The sequence below is a fragment of the Amphiprion ocellaris genome, chromosome 23 (assembly GCF_022539595.1).
Source record: "Amphiprion ocellaris isolate individual 3 ecotype Okinawa chromosome 23, ASM2253959v1, whole genome shotgun sequence".
Classification (NCBI taxonomy): Eukaryota; Metazoa; Chordata; class Actinopteri; family Pomacentridae; genus Amphiprion; species Amphiprion ocellaris.
Genome location: NC_072788.1, coordinates 18,466,655 through 18,485,952, shown reverse-complemented (window position 1 = coordinate 18,485,952; position 19,298 = coordinate 18,466,655). Strand labels below are relative to the sequence as shown.

The window sequence follows — 19,298 nt, the reverse complement described above, 5'->3', positions numbered from 1 at the left end:
ACAATAAATTGGCCAAACTTATTGAAACGGTCTCAATTACGTTTCTCCAGATTAAATTAGAGAAAACAGCATGTACAAAAATAACACTTATCTGAAAATGTACCGTTACAACAACAAGTAAACAGATTCATCAACATATGTTATTACATGTCAGTGTCCTTTAGTCGAGATGAATAATATGAATTGTTGTATTTTGTGGCAAATATAGATCATAATACTTTACTATTACTTTGAAAACAAACTCATTAAACGTTGAGAGCAGCTGGCTTGACGTAGCCAATGGGAAAACGATGCAGCCAGCAATAGTTGTTTGTTTCTACACGAAACACAATCTTGTTGCACCGGGTGTAGCCAACGAGCTAACGCTAGGCTAGTTAGGTGTAGCTAGCTTTAGATAATTGTCAGCGTACGCAGCTGTAGAATGGACATCATATACGCAGCCATTGAAGGATAGTAATAAAAGTTGTTGGCGTTACTTTGTTTCACTTCTACATTGCTGTTATCGTCGGCATCTTCGATTTAGTTGTTTTCATCGTTAGCGGTCCCGTGTTGCTCTGTTAGCCTGTTAGCCTCCTCAGGTAGGTGCAGCTGTGTATGGGTGTCTGACTTAGCAGTGACTTCACCGGCAGTCTGGTTGCCTGATCTCGCATTTTGGACACGTCAAGGTAAACAGTTAGCCATTGCCGAGTTTGAAAGCCAGCGAGAGAAGTAACAATTGCTTAGCAGCGTCTTTTGCGCACACTGCATTGCAAATTCGTAGATGCCACCCGGTGAACTTAAAACAAACGTGGCAGTTTGTGTTTCTTCACATTAGCTCGTGTTAGCAGTGAGTTGTTATCACATAGACTCCCGCTTAGCTTAACTGTGGCTAATGTCGGCTAGCTTCTGGTGTCAAGTTCTGCATGTTAAGTGCTTCACCAAGCCTATGTTGTTGTCGTCTGTTTTTGATGTCGTTTGTTGTGTTTCGGAACAATTGTGACATTTCCCGAGAAGATAATTAGAATGACTGCTTTTAGCATGTTTGAATTACTGTTCATCCATAACATCTAATACATTAAATGTGCATAATTGCACTAAGATGTTTAATTTACTAGTCAGTCTCTCGTTCATTAGTATCTGCTTCCTATTTTTGTTCGTAAAATTTGTCAGCAGTGAATCTGCTTTGATTCCTCTGTTATCCTTTGACCTGATATACCTCACTCAAAGATCAACTTTTGCAACCAATATTAATATAGTTTGAAATGTTGAGATGGTTCAGCAAGAGAGTAGGTCTGGAGTTGGCTAAGATATTACTATATAAAAGTAATACAGTATATTAACAATTAAAATGCCATTTATTTTCTTAGGAATTTTTTTGTGACAAATTGCCTGAAAAATAGGAAATTAAATTCACAAATTCAAACATAGATGTTTTCTGTTGTTCAACCAGCAGTCAAAAATCCAAAGCTATTCTGGTTATAATCACTGAAGAACAGTAAATGCTTACAGTTATGAAGTTAGAATAACGAAATGTGTACCATTTTTCCTCTTAAAATAACTTTGATTATCAAAATGGTTTTCTGTTTATTTTGTATTGGCAAGTAGTTGCTTCAGTCTTACATAAAACATTAAGTCTTGTCATGTAAATCTTAAGGTTTTGAATTTTTATCTTCCCTTTAAGGTTCCGCAAATTTGTATCTTCATTTTGGGGGGTGTGATGTCGGAACCCAAGACCCCCACTCCCACCCCTGCTGGCGACACATACAAAGGATGGGTGTTCAAATGGACTAATTACATCAAGGGATATCAGCGGAGGTGGTTTGTCCTGAGCAATGGACTGTTGTCGTACTATAGGTACGCTTTCTTGCAAAACCCAAGTGGCAAGAAGGAAAACTATAGCCTTGATCATGTCTCTAGATAAAGTGGTGATATATTACAACCAGCTAACTGTAAATTAAGCTTGGGTCAATCCGCCTCAATTTATAGATTTTACATTCTTATTTTAGTCAAACCTGCCTCTGAGATTAAGCAAAATTAATGCTGCAGTCACTGAACACAATCCCTCTATTGTGCTGTTGTGATAACAATAAATCAAGACATCTTGCTATGATGGTCCCCTCACATCTATCTCAAAAATGCTGCCAGTTGCCAGCTCTGGATTCAAGCGTTGTTTCACCCATATTTTAAAGCCATATTGAAATAACCAGTATTATAGTTAAGGGCCTATTTTTTCTGTTTGGTTAAATTTTTTCCAAAATGTAAACTCAAGTCATTTTCATTTTTAGGACCCAGGCAGAGATGGGTCACACGTGTCGGGGCACAATCAACTTGGCAACAGCGACTATCACTGTAGACGATGCCTGCAACTTTGTCATCTCCAATGGTGGGGCACAGACGTACCACCTGAAGGCCAGCTGTGAGGTGGAACGTCAGCGCTGGATCACTGCCCTTGAGCTGGCCAAAGCCAAAGCGGCCTGCATGCAGGCTGAGTCAGGTAAAACATACATGGGAGGTGGCAAAAACAGGCAGAAGAAAAAAAAAATGTTCTCAACAGTTGAGTGACAGATGTTGCTCTGTGAAACCATTTCTAAGATGATGTTTTTTGCATTACCTGTTACCAGACGACTCCGGCGATGACTTCTCTCCATCATCTCCACCGGCGGCGCCTGGACAAGGTGGAGGGTCACAAAATTCCGAAGTCCAGTCTGCTCTTAGAACGCTAGGCAGCAAGGTGGAGGACCTCAGCACATGCAACGACCTGATCTCAAAGCATGGCTCTGCCCTCCAGAGGTCAGGCTTCAACATTCTTTTACTCTGTTTTTGTTTTAGGCAAGAGTCTCAGCAATGTCTCATGAGTCTTCTATTTTAATTTACAAATCAATTATCCAAGACTCAAACATGCACAGACTAACATTTCTAAAAATATGACTGATTTAGAGATTCAGATGCCAAGTTTAGGTGTGGTACTGTCCCTTTTGCAGAAGGGACTGCTTTTAACTGACTGTACAATCCAAATTATATTAATAAACTCCTTGAATCTGCGGTTCATCACCTCTTAGAAGGCATACTGATTAAAATGGTCCAAATTGTTTATTTTTTGTTGCATATTTTAATATTTATTTCAGATCTTTATCAGAGCTGGACAGTTTACGTCTGACTGGAGAGGCTGGGGATAAGATTCGTCAGGTGACAGAAAGGGCCACGCTGTTCCGCATCACCTCGAATGCCATGATTAATGTAAGTGTCACCTTCTTCTTCAGTATTTGTATGTATGTGCCTTATTACTCAGTCAAGGAACGTGGCAGAGTTATGCTACAATCAGCGTTGGTTTGTCTGTCAACGGCATTACTCAAAAACGGACAAAGGGATTTGGATAAAATTTTCAGGGAAGGTCAGAAATTACACAAGGACCAAGTTAATTTTGCAGGCCACACTAACTGGTCAAAATTGCTCATACTAATTGAACTTTGCTTTTTAGTCACTCTCATGTTGATGTTTTGCTCCACAGGCGTGCCGAGACTTCCTTGCATTGGCTCAGGCTCACAGTAAGCGATGGCAGAAGGCGTTGCAGGCAGAACGGGAGCAAAGAGTGAGGCTGGAGGAGACTTTAGAACAGCTGGCCAAACAGCACAATCACTTGGAGCGAGCATTTAGAGGGGCTGCACAGGTTAATGCTAGTGCAGACAATAAAAGTAAGTTGTAACCCGTGGATACATATTTCAGTTTCCTTCTTCTCCCCTTGCAGTCTGAAAACTCTGGCTGTAAAGTTATCTGACACGTCACAAATGAAAGTGAATATTTATTCCTAGACAACTTCTTTTTAGTTCAAGACATTTCTCCTTTCATCCAGGAGGCATCTTCAGTTCACAGAGTAAAGTAGCACAGTGGTACCATGGATAAACTGAAGAAGCCTCCTCAGTGAGAGGGGAATGTCTTTAAGGTCCAAAAAGAGAACTCCACGTGTTTTTTACTGAAGCTTTTAGGATTAATTAGTCTTGGATTTTTGAGTACCTATACAGTCATGATTGATTATTGCATTCCGATCCTTTGAACCATCCTAAAACCCCTCATATTTTATGTGCAGCCTTTTTCATGGGGGTTTCTCCTGCAGCTTGGAAACCATTACATTAGTCAATCAACCAAAAATAACCTGTAACTCTGTTATATGAAAGGTTTTCAAAGCAAAAATATAAAAAGTTGCCTAATTCCATCAAATCTGAAGTGACGATCTGCTATTTATCTTTTTATCTTTCTTATCTTTTATAAGTCAAACAATTAATTAATTCAATAAGAAAATTGTATTCTGCTGCTGTAATGCTGACAGTTGTTGCCATTCAGGTTTTCTCACCTCAAGGACAAAACATTTGGAATATAAAAATCTAAGTTTCAGTGAGAAGAGGGGTTCATTGTAATTGGTGAATGAGTTTTCAGTTTCTTTATTAGAAAAACGTCATCAATTGTTTTTGTTAAGGTGCTGCCGGGCCAGGAAAAGGTGAAGCCAGCGATGAGGACGATGATAACGAGTTTTTTGATGCCATGGAGGAGGCACCTGAGTTTATCACTGTACCTGCAGACCCTCAGTTCCACAAGTCAGTGTCATGTCTTTTATCACATGCAAACGATTTCGGGTCATGCACCATATACGCTACCATTCAAATGTTAGGGGTCACCCAGGCAATTTCATGTTTTCCATGAAAACTCACACTTTCACTCATGTGCTAACATAATTGCACAAGGGTTCTCTAATCATCAATTAGCCTTTCAACACCATTAGCTAACACAATGTAGCATTAGAACACAGGAGTGATGGTTGCTGGAAATGTTTCTCTGTACCTCTATGTAGACATTCCATTAAAAATCATCCCTTTCCAGCTAGAATAGTCATTTACCACATTAACAAGGTCTAGACTGTATTTCTGATTAATGTTATCTTCATTGAAAAAAACGGATTTTCTTTCAAAAACAAGGACATTTCTAAGTAACCCCAAACTTTTGAACAGTAGTGTGTATCATAGCATTCTTGAGTTTTCAATGACTCTTACAGCTCTTCATTTTTTATTATGAAATAACAAGTAGCATGTGTGTCTTCGTCACAAAATACAGTCATGCATTTTGGTCCTTTCATAGATTCATTATAGGTCCTCTGGAAAGATGACTAAATCTGCTGTGTCAAAAAAAATATGTACAGCACCTTGAATTATCAGTTTTGTGATAATGAAAGTTGTGCCAATCAGATTTTCTTACTGACATGACCTCTTACCTTCTTGTGAATAGCTACAGTTAGCTGTAGCTGCTGACTTTATGGACTTTAGTCAGGAAAGTCACTAGGATCCATGTCAAAGATAGTTTTGATCCGAAAATCAACTGTGCAAACATTTGTAAGTATGAAGTTCATGGCACAGTTGTGTCACTGCCACAATCAGGAAGAAATGCAAGCTGTCACCTGCTGCTGAGAGACAGTTAGTCAGGATGGTCAAGAGTCAAAGAAGAATCGCCAAAAATGAGGTCTGCAATGACTTAGAAGCTGTTTAGACACACGTGTCAGTGTCCACAGTTGTGTGTTTTACATCACTATAAGCTAAGAGACTGCTGTGCAAGAAAGAAGCCCTTTATCCTGAAACGACCCCTCAAAGCTTGACTGAAGTTTGCTGCTGATCACATAGACACAGAAAAGATCTTTTGTAGGAAATTTCTGTGGTCAGATGAAGCAAAAATTGAGCTATTTTACCACAATGACCAAAAATATGTTTGGAGGAGAGAAGATGAGGCCATTAACTCCAAGAATGCCATAACTGCCATCAAGCATGGTGGTGGTAGGATCATGCTCTGTTTTGCTGCTAGTAGAGCTGATGCGTTACACAAAGTAAATGGAGTAAAGATTACCTCACATTCTTCTGAAAGACCTAAAATGTGGGTTTTCTAAGAAGACATTAACCCCAAACACATATCAAAAAGTGTGTGTGCGTTCGTGTCTGTGTTTATTTATTCAACCCACTTCCTTGTCTGATGCACCTGTATGTTGCATACTTCTGTCATATGGATTTTTTTCTTTTCTTTCGCATTGTTTGTGCAGTCATTTGGTTAAGGTCTGTTTAACCAGATCACCTCTCCAATCCCTTCTATGTTAATCAGACTGCTTAAGCTAGAAACTTTCCACACACTGACAGAATATTTCTTTTCTCTCTTACAGACGGTCAAGCAGTAATGTCAGTGGTTTCAACAGTGAAATGTGCCCCGATGATCAGTCAGTAAGTGTCATTCTGATCTCTGTTAGAAGACTGGTTCACTTAAAAGCCCTATTGTGATGTGGTATCCCAACCTTTATGTTAGGTAGCCAAGCAAAGTTTCAGTGAAAAACAGAAGCGGGGTGGAATTTCCTTGAAAAGCCAAGGATCTGCTTCATTGTTTCCAGGGGCTTTATTAGTGCTGTTTATTGATAGAAGTTTCTGTGTTTTAGCTTAATGAGGAGCCTCTTGCAATGAACCAAGAGTCCCCCTCTCTTGAGTTGGTGCCCTTGAAGAAGAGACGGACACGCATCCCAGACAAACCCAATTACTCTCTCAACCTTTGGAGTATAATGAAGAACTGCATCGGCAAAGAGCTGTCCAAGATCCCCATGCCTGTGAGTATTCCTTGCAGAATTTACTGGCCTCGGCATTAGAAGTTAGCAGTGTGGGGCTGCAGCTTTGGCTTTTTGTTTACTCGATGGAAAATGACTTTTTCAAATGGTGGTGTTTTTCCGTCCGAATCTTGCACTGGATGTCACCCACTATAAAGCAAGTTTGGCATAGCCAGGCTTACAAAACCAAAAGCCCCAGTCATAGATAATGGGTATGAAGATGGAGGTCATTAACTTTCTGACAACTGCACTTTAGCATCAAACATTTTAAATGTGATATTGAAGAAGTGAATTTAGGTAAGACAGTGTTCCATAATGAAGCCAAATCAAAGTGGAGTAAATGTTAATCATTGAGCATTTGCTCTGATAAATACATATTGACCAATCAGTTTTCTTATCTGCCTTACCGATGGTATAAAATGGTCTTGGCAGAAAATCATAGCCAAGCATAAAAACACATTTATGAGTTTTCTGCTTCAGCGACTGAATGTAGGTAGGTTCCCATGGCTACGCGACACATACAAGTGTGTGATACTGAAACTGCACAGCTTAATTCGGTGGTATTGGTGTCACACAGCTCTATATATTTGAGGATAAGTTAGCATGGTGATCTACTACGGTGACACTGGAAAACCTGACTTTAAGCTCAACATACCCCACCAACCCTTTAGTCTTGCTTTGTACTACACCCTTCTGCTGTTTATTGAGCTTTAGAAATCTGAACCTTTTCAATGTTGTGAAAACCCTCTCTGACATCAGAAAGATACTGATCTCAGTCAGTATCCACTTTTAAAATCTGTTATTGGTCAGGGCTGTAATATATTTAAGTTTGTTACCTAGAAATCATTGAAACAGCACAACCATGGCTAAAAATGAAAAGTCTGAAATTTCTTGGCACAATGTGAAAAAAGTTACAATGCCATAAATCAGGAGTCACTAACTGGTGGACCGCAGTCCAGATCTGGACCCAACGCCGTCTCATACGGACCGGACCTGTAATCAGTTAATTGTAACGGGATATTAAATTGAGGGGTTGTCTCTATTTTACCGTTGCAGCTTTTCCAGTGTTTATGGCGTTGGTTATCAGCTCAGGAAACACACAGACCAGTTAGGCATGAGTTCAGCCATCCCACGTGACACTACTCAGCCAATGAAGTCTCTGCATTGTAGGCGATAAGCATCATAGCTCTGCATTCAGAAAACAGTTGAGAGGTGAGGGACAGACGAGAGGAGGACAATCAAAAAAGAAAAATAAAGTGACACCGAGAGGAAGAAGCTTTCTCAACTATGAAGACAGTCAAAAACTAAATGTCATTGCAGACTCACCAATGAGCTCCAGATGTGGTTGAGAATGACCTTGACACCATTCAGGCCATAATTCGAAATACCATCAGGGCAAACTGCAGCTCAGTTCTCCCATTAAGCAGCAGGGATATAAGAGGAGTAATATAAGACCGGAAAATAATGTAAAAGTGCTCAATTGTTTACATTTTTTGAGATTTAGGTATTGTTAAATATGTATAGAAATTGGTTCAGGTTCTTCTGTCATTATTTTTTTCAAGTTCTGCATTTTAAGATGTACAGTTTTATCAAAAGTTATTTATTAATAAATGTCAAAATGTTTTTGAACCGTACTGAATTTGATGGTCAATTACTGATTACATGCAGACTAATAAAACTACTAGCTTACATCAACACATATCACACTAATTCAAGTTAAACATTATAACATTCCGGACCTTTGCTTCAATACATTTTCTCTGACTGGGCCTCTTTGAATTTTAGTTCAATACCCCGGCCATAAATCATCCGTCCATTCATTTTCTTCCACTTATCTGGGGTGGGGTTGTGGGGGCAACTGATGAAGCAGGTCATTCCAGACACCAGTGACCTTCTGGCCACAGCTCCTGGCAGCCCTTCTGCAATAGAGGCTTTGAACATGCCTCCTTCAGCTTCCATGTCCCCAGCCTCCCCCAGGATGCAAGAGAAACTCTTCCAGAGGTGGGAGTTGAAGACTCCACAGACAGGGCCGTCTGCCAAACATTCCAGTTCACCCTCACTACACATTTGGCTTTACCAAGTCTGTCTGGCAGCCTTCCCTGTCATCAGCTCCAACTCACCACCAGGTGGTATCAGTTGACTGCTGTGCTCCTCTCGACACCTGAGTGTCTGAGACGTACTGCTGCTGGTCTGATGACACGTCTCCAAAGGTGATCATAGACCTTTGGCCAAAGGTGTTCCGGTACCAAGTACACGTATGAGCCTTATTCGTGAACTAGGGGTTCGTTATGGGCAATTCATAAACTGGCACAGAAGTCCAACAACAGAACCCCACTTAAGTTCATATAAGGAAGGCCCAGCCTGTATCTCAATCCTGTCAAAAGGCTTTTGACAGGATTCATAATTTTAAATGTCTTTTACTTAAATACGTGCTTTAATTGTGGTAAATAATGTAAAATATCCTATTTTGTGCAGTCACTCACTGGCCTTGCTACTTAGAAAGATCATGACATGTTTTTGAAAACTTTGTAACAGGAGTGTCAAACATGCGGCCTGTGGGCCAAAACCGGCCCACCAGAGAGTCTAATCTGGCCCGCAGGATGACTTTGTAAGGTGTAAAAATTCCGGAAAAGACATTAACTGCAGTTTGTAAATTCGTAAAACTGTAAATTTAAAATAATTCCTAGACTATAACAAGTTGTTTCGATCATAAAGTAAAATACTATATTGCTCTTTTGTGATTTTGTGTCTCATTTTTGTAATATTTTGTCTTATTTTTGTTGTTTTTTTGTCTTTTTGTACCTTACTTTTATCGTTAGTTTCATGTTTTTGCCGTTTTGTATTTCCTTTTTGTCTCACTTGTTTTTTTTGTCTCATTTTTGTCATTTTGTGTTTTCCTTCAGTGTTTTGGGTATTGTTTTTGTCATTTTGTTTCTCATTTTTGTCGTTATGTGTCTCATTTCTGTAATATTTGCCTTGTTTTTGTAGGTTTTTTTTGTCTTTTTTAAAGTAAAATACTATACAGTTCAGTTCCAGATACCTGTGACTAAATGTTTTGTGCCTTTGACCTCTGTGATCTGGAAGTTGTAATGTTTAAATGACAAACTGAGGCGTAATATTGTTGAAATTGAATTTATTTTTCTTAACAAATTTCAGTTTCTTCATAATGTTTTGTAAAAAAGATAATTCCTTAAATGTGAACATTTTCAGAATGTACTTCTTTTGCACTAAAACAAAGGAAAAATTTGGAGTTGTCATTATTTATCAGTTATTATTCTGTGATTTTACTGGTCCGACCCACTAGAGATCAAATTGGGCTGCATGTGTCCACTGAGCTTTATAATTGCTCCTTGGAGTTGGTATATATTTCTTTACTAACTGTTAAAGTCATTTGTGCAAATATAAATGTTCAGAATGAATAATCCAAATAATTTTCCTTTCTAGGTAAACTTCAATGAGCCTATTTCCATGCTGCAGCGGTTGTCAGAGGACCTCGAGTACCACGAACTGCTGGATAAGGCAGCGAAGTGTCAGAGTTCCCTGGAGCAGATGTGCTACGTCGCCGCCTTCTCTGTGTCCTCTTACTCAACCACTGTCCACCGCACAGGAAAGCCTTTTAACCCCCTGCTGGGAGAGACGTATGAGCTGGATCGCCAGAGAGAGAGCGGCTACCGCTCCCTGTGCGAGCAGGTGAAAGAAAAATACTGAGGGCTTTTAAGAAGGAAGTGAAACTGAACGAGGGATGAGTGTCAGGAAGGATGGCTCTAAAAATCCCAGTAGCTCAGCAATTTGAAAGAAATGTGTTTCCTTTATTTGATGTTTTTGGGCATGCAATTGCTACAGGGAACTTGAATTTGTGAGTCAAAACAGGAATGGAAAAGCAATTAGAGATTAGAGAAGGAGTGGTTCCAGACATTTTTTATGCATGCATGTGGAGACCTCAGGTGATGAGCAGTGTTTATTGCAAGAAAAATAATTGTGATCCTGATTTTTTTTTTTTTTTTTTAAATCAGACTTGACCAAGCCATATTTTTTCATGAAGCTGTTTGAATTAGTTGCGGTGCACCCAGAAAGGATTACTTGGTGGAGGAAGACATGGAATAGAGGCTTAAATCTGTGTGTTGTGATGTTTATATGTAAACCCACACAATCTGATTGTGTACATAATCAATCACAAAGGTGAGATGAGATTCAGCAACCGGGGGAATCTCTAAAATCTTACTGGATATGAGTGGTGTAATTGGATTTACAATTTTGACCCCCTGCTGCAGCATAACAACTTTTTCATGTGTGTTTTGTAAGATAAAATATGCATCACAGCTATTAGTGAGGCCCAACACCCAGAGCCCACAGCATTCACACTTTGATGCCTTGGACCATGCTCTTTTATTAAATCAAGCTCTTTCCATTTTCCCCAGGTGAGCCATCACCCTCCTGCAGCAGCACATCATGCCATTTCTGATCGTGGTTGGACTCTGAGGCAGGAAATTACAGTTGCCAGCAAGTTTAGAGGAAAGTACCTCTCTATTATGCCATTAGGTAAGAAAGTCTGGGTTAGGCTCACATGTCAAGCATGCTTTGAAATTATTTTATTGTTTAGGCTGAGGGTGTGATACAAACATTGCAATTAGTCTGTGGCATACAACACAAACCAATGTTCAGAATGTTCTTATGTAAGACTAAACAAGGAAATGTTTGTGTACCACATTAACCGTCATCAAAATATTAAGTAATGATGATCTTTTCTTTTTATGTCTGCGTTTCTTCTTTCCTTGCAGGCACAATTCATGCAAGCTTTGAAAAGAGCAACAATCACTACACATGGAAGAAGGTTACCACTACAGTGCACAACATTATTGTAGGAAAGCTATGGATTGATCAGGTGAGACTGAGGGATACCTGTACAACATGATACATTAGGCTTTGATAAACCACACACCCAGCCATGTTAGTCGTAGAAAAAAAGAGGAAAGAGGAGAGAGAAAAATATGCCATGATGTTAATTTGCTGGAAAACCAACTGAAACGCATTTTATAGTTAAAGGGACCGCAGTAAAAAATTACTAGGATGTTATTAACCCTCCCATCCTCATTGTCAACCCAGCCGGTCGAGGCCACCTTGCCTGAGCCTGGTTCTGTTGGAGGTATTTTACCCCTCGTTGAAGGTTTTTCTTTGGGTTCCTTTTCACTGTCACCGACTGCTTGCTCATAGGGTATCCAAAGACATCTCTGGATTGTTGGGTTCTTTGTTTAAAATTTGTAAAGTCTTGACCTTACTGTGTTAAGTGGTATGAGATGCATTCAGCACTACCGTTCAAAAAGTTTCACTTAGAAACGTCCCTATTTTTAGAAAGAAAAGCTGTTTTCTTCAATGAAAATAACATGAAATTAATGGTAAATCCAGTGTAGACATTGTTAATGTGGTAAATGACTATTCTAGCTGGAAACAGCTGATTTTTAATGGAATATCTACATAGGGATACAGAGGAACATTTCCAGCAGCCATCACTCTGTGTTCTAATGCTACATTGTGTTAGCTAATGGTGTTGAAAGGCTACTTGATGATTAGAAAACCCTTGTGCAGTTATACTAGCACATAAATAAAAGTGTGAGTTTTCATGGAAAACATGAAATTGCCTCTGTGACCCCAAACTTTTGAACGGTAGTGTATATTGTGAAATGGCGCTACATAAATATAATTAAGTCAAATCATTCAACTATATTTATTTTATAGTTTAAAACATTTAAAGAACAATACAGTAACATGTGAGACATATTAAAAGGTTAATTGGGGGATTTATTGACATCAGTATACCAAAATGATACCAGTTTTGCAGCATGGATACCAAACGTAAACATAGACAGCAAAATCAAACCACAAACATATTCTACACAGTGACAACCGACATCTAGTGAAAGCACAGCTTAGCATCAGTAACATACAGTGCCGTGCAAAAATATTTACCCCTTATATAAATCTTCTATTTTTGCATATTTGAGATCATCAAACAAATTTTAATGTGAAACAAAGATAACCCAAGAAAATGCAGTTTTTAAATCATGATTTTATTTTTTGAAGGAAAAATGCTGTCAGCCCATCTTGCCTATGTGAAAGTTATTGCCTCCTTAGCTACCAATCTACCAAATTGGTTGGGTTTTTGGGTTCAGTCTCACCAGCTACACCCAAATACGATTACTGCCAGACCTGATCTAAACATCACTACATAGCTCCTGTCTGGCATGGTAACACTTCTGGTGGTTTTCTTACAGTGGATCTTCGCCTGTGTGATTTTGCGGTGCACAAACATCCTTTTTATTTTGTGATAATTTGAAGTATTTCCATACTTTTAAAGCACTGACTCCTTGGAAAGTTTTACACTTAATCAAGTTGGAGTCTGAAGCAGCCACCTGTCCTTTCTAAAGCAATAGTGCTGTGTGCTGAAGCCAAAAACTACTGATGCAATGACTCAGCAGTTACCTAGTAATACAGAAAAAAAACAATTGTTACAATGAATTTCAAAATTTTAGGAAAAAAACAAATTACACCGTGTATTGATGTCCGTTAATATCAAGCCATTTTCATTGTTGGCTTCATCAATTATGCTGCCTAATTGTGGATAGCCCTAAGTTATAATTTGCATTAAATTTTTCATGTTTAAATTTTAGATTTCTCAAAAAAAATAACGTTTTTTTGAGAGCACTATTTAGAATACTCCACACTGCATTTCACCTCACATACTATTATACATATTAAACAAATCAAACAAATTAAACATCAACATGCTAATAGTTCACAATGTAGTTATCATCCTACTGTCTTAAATAAAAATTTTACTTCCTTAACTATAAAATCTGTTTCTATTCCAGTCAGGAGAGATAGACGTTGTGAACCACACCACAGGAGACCGCTGCCACTTGAAATTTGCTCCTTACAGCTACTTCTCCAGAGACATAGCAAGAAAGGTGAGAAAACTGCCGAAACCTTTGATGATTCAGTTCTTCATCAGAGGTACATTTCAAAAATTTGGATCAGCAGGTTCAGGTTTTATTTTGTTCATACCTAAACACACCCACTGTGTAACAAACATCTTGGTGTTGTGCACAGCTTATGACTTAATTGTGTACTTGTTTTTACTCCGCCAAGGAATGCAGCAGAGTTATGTAATGATCGGTGTTAGTTTGTCTGTCTGTTTGCCTGTTAGTTTGTCTGTTAGCAACATAACTCAAAAACAGACTAAGGAATTTGGATGAAATTTTCAGGGAAGGTCAGAAATGACACAAGGACCAAGTGATTAGATTTTGACAGTGATGCAGCTTATAGTCTGGATCCACAGATTTATTAAAGATTTCTGTATCATCCCGAGATAGCAGCACAGTGCCACTATAACAATGACAACAAGTGAACACTACGTCACCTGCCTGCTGACGATCACATGATTGCGATCCTACTACAAATCGACCCCTGCATATCTGTCAGAAATGATGCAAGGAACAATTGATTAAATTGCGGAGGTGTTTCCAAGTCCCATCAATTCCCGCCGCCCGCTACATATTTAGGTCACGTGATTCGGTATCCGTACATAACGTACACATGCATAACACACACCTGTGCTCAGCGTAAGGTCATTTTGTTTGTGGGTGCATCTATATTAATTCTATGTTGCCGTGATTTCTTATCATCAATAACTAATAAACAAATGCTGCATTATTGACAATGCAATATCGGGGAATGAACAGCTTTGGTGGAGTACTGCACTCTCTGAGTGCTTTACTTATTATTTTTTTCTCTATTACTCCGACAAGGAACACGGCAGAGTTATGTGACAATCGACAAACGTCCGTCTGTCTAACTGTCTGTTAGCAACATTACTCAAAACCAGATTAACAGATTTGGATGAAATTTTCAGGGAAAGTTAGAAATGACACAAGGACCAAGTGATTAGATTTTGGCAGTGATGAGGTTTATATTTTGGATCCACGGATTTGTTAAAGAGTTCTGTATCACTGTGAGATAGTGGCACGGTGTCACTGTAACTGTGATAACAAGTGAACACTACGTCAGCTGCCAATTGATGATCACATGATTGCGATCCTACTACAAATTGACCGCTGTGGACTTACCTGGACTTACAGGTTGAAAATGATACAAGGAACAATTGATTGAATTGTGGGGGTGTTTGAGTCCCATCAATTCCAGCCGCCTGCGACATATTGAGGTCACGCGATTCGATATCCGTACATAACATACACATGCATAACACGTACCTGTGCTCAGCGCAAGGTCATTTTTTATAAAAGATTTCATCCGTCGGATAACATACGACTGAGCAGTCTTGGTGGAGTACTGCTCTCTCTGAGTGCTTTTCTTGTTGTAATCTCTTTTCAATGTCTCCAGTTTTTTTTTCTTGCATTAGTGGGACAATAAAAGACCTCTTTTGACCAATTTTTTCCACCATCTCTTGTGCTTGATGAGTCATGCTTTAGTTCTCTGTTTCAGTTAACGTTCTGCCTCTTCTACTTTCAGGTGACAGGTGTGGTGATGGACAAAGACGGCAAGGCCCACTACGTGCTCTCAGGCACATGGGACGAGAAGATGGAGTTCTCTAGGGTGATGCAGAGCAGCCGAGGAGGAGAGAATGGCACAGAGGGCAAACAGAAGACGGTCTATCAAACCCTCAAAGCCAGAGAGTTGTGGAGGAGGAACCCTTTACCGTAAGTCGGTTTTGTTTTTAATGTATCTCAAAGTACTTTGCACAAAACTAAAAAAAAAAAAAACAGATAAACCATTGAAAACACAGTATAAAAGATTACAAAATCAAACTTTTCATCACAACTTAAAGGATAGTAAAGATAAATTCAACCAAGTTTTGACTCCCAGCACTGCTGCTCTTTGTTTGACCACAGTGAGGGAGCAGAAACCATGTACTACTTCACTGCCTTGGCTCTGACCCTGAACGAGCCTGAGGAGGGCGTGGCACCCACCGACAGCCGACGCCGACCTGACCAGCGTTTAATGGAGGACGGTCGCTGGGACGAGGCCAACTCAGAGAAGCAACGGCTGGAGGAGAAGCAGCGCAGCGCCCGGCGTGAGAGAGAGAGGGAAGCTGCCAGCCAACGCACCTCCAGCCAGTCAGAAGAAGGTGAGACTAATGTGGTAATACGTCACTTCTTTTGTATTTCTCTCTACCTTGTTTGGGAAAAATCTTGGAAATTAGGGGTAAAAAAATCGCCCCTTTTCTCTTCCAAAAGCTGTCGATGACGACTCTCATACTGATCCCTCCTTAAAAAGCAAGTATTCCTATTTTAATCTCTTTCACTGTCACTTCCTTGTGCTTTAACTCATGTTTTTCTGTCGAGATTTTTTTTCCACAATGTTTCTCTCTTTCAGCTGCACTTCATGACAACTACCAGGCACTTTGGTTCGACCGCTGTGTGGACCAGATCACAGGTGAGCAAGTTCATATCTACAAGGGAGGCTACTGGGAAGAGAAGGAGTGTGGCAGCTGGGAGGGCTGCCCGGACATCTTTTGACCTTAGCATTGACTACGAAGTGCCCTGATGAAACTGACCATCGAAGCCGTCTGGTGGGCAGCTACGCAAAGGCCTGCTTGTTCCCCACTACCTGTACGGCTGCTCCCCTCCAGTGGCTCTCTGTTCTAAGAGATCTCCAGGATGGTCACTGCTGTCAGATCAAGAGGGAGAGCAGGATTTTCCCTCCCTCGTTCCATATCGGTCCCCGTCTCCATGAGTCTTAGCATCTACCCCTTTGTTTCTGTTACATATCTAAGAGGACTGGAATAAAAACATCTCTGCTGTTTGGGCTTTGACGGGGTGAGCATAAAGGTGGAGGAGATTAAATGAGCAGTGCTTCCAAATCTATTGTAGATTGTTGTCTGTCAGACTAGGGGCAGAAGAGGATTCTGTTCAGCATCCACAGCATAGTCTGCTTTGGTAATCACTTTAAAAAAAAGGGGGTAAAATCTGGTTAATATATACATTTATGTATAATGATGATTAAAATTATTGTCAATGTAATGTCAACTGGTGGCCTTCAAGACATTATTAAGGATTTTTTGTTTTTTTCCCACTGATTTAGTGTCTTAATGAAATGAAGTTTCTAGTGTGCTTATATGTATGACTGCTTCTCTGCTCTTCCAACTCGACACACCAAGGACACTGTGCAGTGCATTGTGCTTAAAAATGATTGTCACACTTTTTTATTAGTTAGCAGATTGTTTTTCCTAATCGTGACTTACTGGGAAAATATGATGGTAAAAATGGTGGTGTTACTATAAGTCCTAAACAGTTTTTCTCTTCGCCTTAGAAATGAGCAACATGCTCTCACTTGTACTATGTACATCACACACGAGTCCATTTACCTGCTGGAGCTGTTTATTTGAACAAACATAAATAACTTTGAGGAATCCAATGGGGAAGTGACTCCAGATCTTCAAAAATGTTTTTTTCACAACTAAGAAAATCTCAAATTATTACAATTTTATTCAATATTGATTAATGAAGTGACCCTTTTTCACTGTGTTCAAATAATATTTTGCCATTTTGCCGCAATGCCAATGAGTTAGATTGTTGTAAAGTGTTTTTAAAAAGAAGGAAGAGTTCGTACATATGCAAGTACACTTTGACACCAAAAACATGGTGTGTGTGTCTGTCTGTCTCTGTGTGTGAGTTTGTGTGCATGTGCGCACATTTCATAATTTTGTTTGTAAGTGTACTTAAAAATGAAGAATAAATGCAGAATTTAAAAGCATTACAAATAACTATGTTTTTTTTAAATGTATAGGAAATCATATTATAGTACTGATAACTGTAAGGTAGTGTTTCTTGTGTTTTTGGTTCCTCGTAACATTGGAGGAGGTCTGTCTTCATTTTCAGGAAAAAAGGGAGTTTGTGTACTTCACTCAGAGGGGACACATGACATTGTTCAGTATTTTGTATTAACACAGAAAAAGAAAATCTGTAATAAATGCTATGATGTCAAACAAATGACTTTTCATATTATTCTTACAATTCTTTGTTTTAATATTTCCAGTAGTTGTTAAGTAGGAAATAAATGTGAACTTGTCCCAAAGCAGTTCTTTTGGAATTTGTCCTTATAGGATGGCACATAAAATAATACAAACTGAACATGAAAATCTGATTGATTATATATACAATAGTGCATTTTAACATGCTATAATATGATTTTGTGTTGCACAAACTCATTTTAAAGGAAATTACATTCATTACATTTAAAATCGCATTTGCAACAAAGCTGAAAACCAAACTGAACTTGTGAAAAGCCTTTTTTGTTTTGTTTTTCTTATTTTTTTCTTTTTAATGATCAGTGATTCTCACCAGACAGCGAAGCTACAACCATAAGATGATCTTACAGAAAATGATGCATTACCGTCTGTTAAACTACCTAATAGTATATGAAGACATTGACCGTAGCTCAACCTTAAACCTACAGCATACACAATAATGCAATCCAAAAACATGATATATGACATTAAAACACTGACAGGGAACATTTACTGCATTATACACTGATCAGACTTAACATTATGACCACCTTCCTAATATTGTGTTGGTCTCTTTCATGCTGCTAAAACTCCTCTGACCCAGTGGGGCATGGACACAGGACCTCTGGGGATGTGGTGGTGAATTTTGTGGGTCCTGTCTGTTGCAGGGTGGGACCTACCTAGATCAGGCTCAGCACATGATCAAAAGTGTGAGTTTTCATGGAAAACATGAAATGGTCTGGGTGACCCCGAACTTTTGAACGGCAGTGTAGATATAAAAGCTGTAAGTTGACAAATTACTAATCATTATAGATAATATACACTGATAAATGCACATTCAACAATTTGGTGTCATTTTTTGTAACTATACAAGGAATCTCTCATTTAACAAAGAAATTCTGTAAAATTACAAACGCATTAATTATGACTAATTAGAGACATGCTAAATAACTACATTTTCAGAACCTACCCTGAACAAATATATAAATGCAGCATGCAAAAGGTCTTCTTTTCTGACTTTGACAAAAAGATTAATTAAATCTGGTTTCTACTGTTGGTCAGAAAGGGTTCAATTTAGACAGTTGTGGACAAAAAGTTTCTGATCTGTTCAACTGGTGACGAATTCAAAGTTAATCCCCACTCTACTCAGGTGTAGCTTTAAAAGACGATATTCAGACAGCACGGCCAGCACCCTCCTTTGACCAGTGACTATGAGAGGGTACCTTAAAATGCAGCCTTTTTCAAATAATACGATGCTTCAGATGACAAAAGAAAGGCAAGAATGGACTATGCTTAATACTGGAATGTCAGTTTGGGCCGTAGCCTGATACTAATAGTTTCAGGCTGCATTGGTTGAAACTGTCCAACAGCATGACCCTGTTCCCCTAAATGTCCACCAACTTTGCCAAGCCCCTCAGGAAGAATGGAACAGCATTCTTCATACTTGGTCATGTCACAATGTCCATTCTGTTGCAGAGAAGAGACGTGTCGGAACATTAAATTCTTATTTCACAATATTAAAAAGAGTTTTATACATAATACAGAACAATAAAAGCTGATGAGTACAGAGAAGAAGTCTGGAGAGGCTGGAAACATCCCTTTTCCTGCGCTCACCGCTAACTAGCCACCATGCTAACATTCCAGCTAGCAGCAGCTAATCCCCCAACATGCTGTATTTAT

General features: G+C 39.1%; 1 protein-coding gene across 4 annotated transcripts; it reads left to right on the top strand.

Annotated features, from left to right (window-relative positions):
* The first annotated feature begins 332 nt into the window (after nt 1-332).
* Nucleotides 333-17,601, top strand: LOC111584839 (oxysterol-binding protein 1-like). Of its 4 annotated transcripts, none has more exons than XM_023294144.3 (17): nt 333-578; nt 1,661-1,833; nt 2,265-2,473; nt 2,601-2,769; nt 3,105-3,216; nt 3,488-3,671; nt 4,451-4,568; nt 6,170-6,227; nt 6,437-6,601; nt 10,043-10,288; nt 11,017-11,137; nt 11,377-11,480; nt 13,465-13,560; nt 15,122-15,309; nt 15,502-15,737; nt 15,847-15,885; nt 15,986-17,601. In XM_023294144.3, the coding sequence occupies exons 2-17, from the start codon at nt 1,697-1,699 to the stop codon at nt 16,126-16,128; spliced, it is 2,325 nt and encodes a 774-aa protein (XP_023149912.2). In that variant the 5' UTR covers nt 333-578; nt 1,661-1,696; the 3' UTR covers nt 16,129-17,601. The 4 variants fall into 4 exon arrangements, with proteins under 4 accessions (XP_023149912.2, XP_023149911.2, XP_023149913.2 ...); XM_023294143.3 differs by having other exon boundaries at nt 333-665; XM_055007914.1 differs by lacking the exon at nt 333-578 and adding an exon at nt 698-826.
* The last annotated feature ends 1,697 nt before the right edge of the window (nt 17,602-19,298 follow it).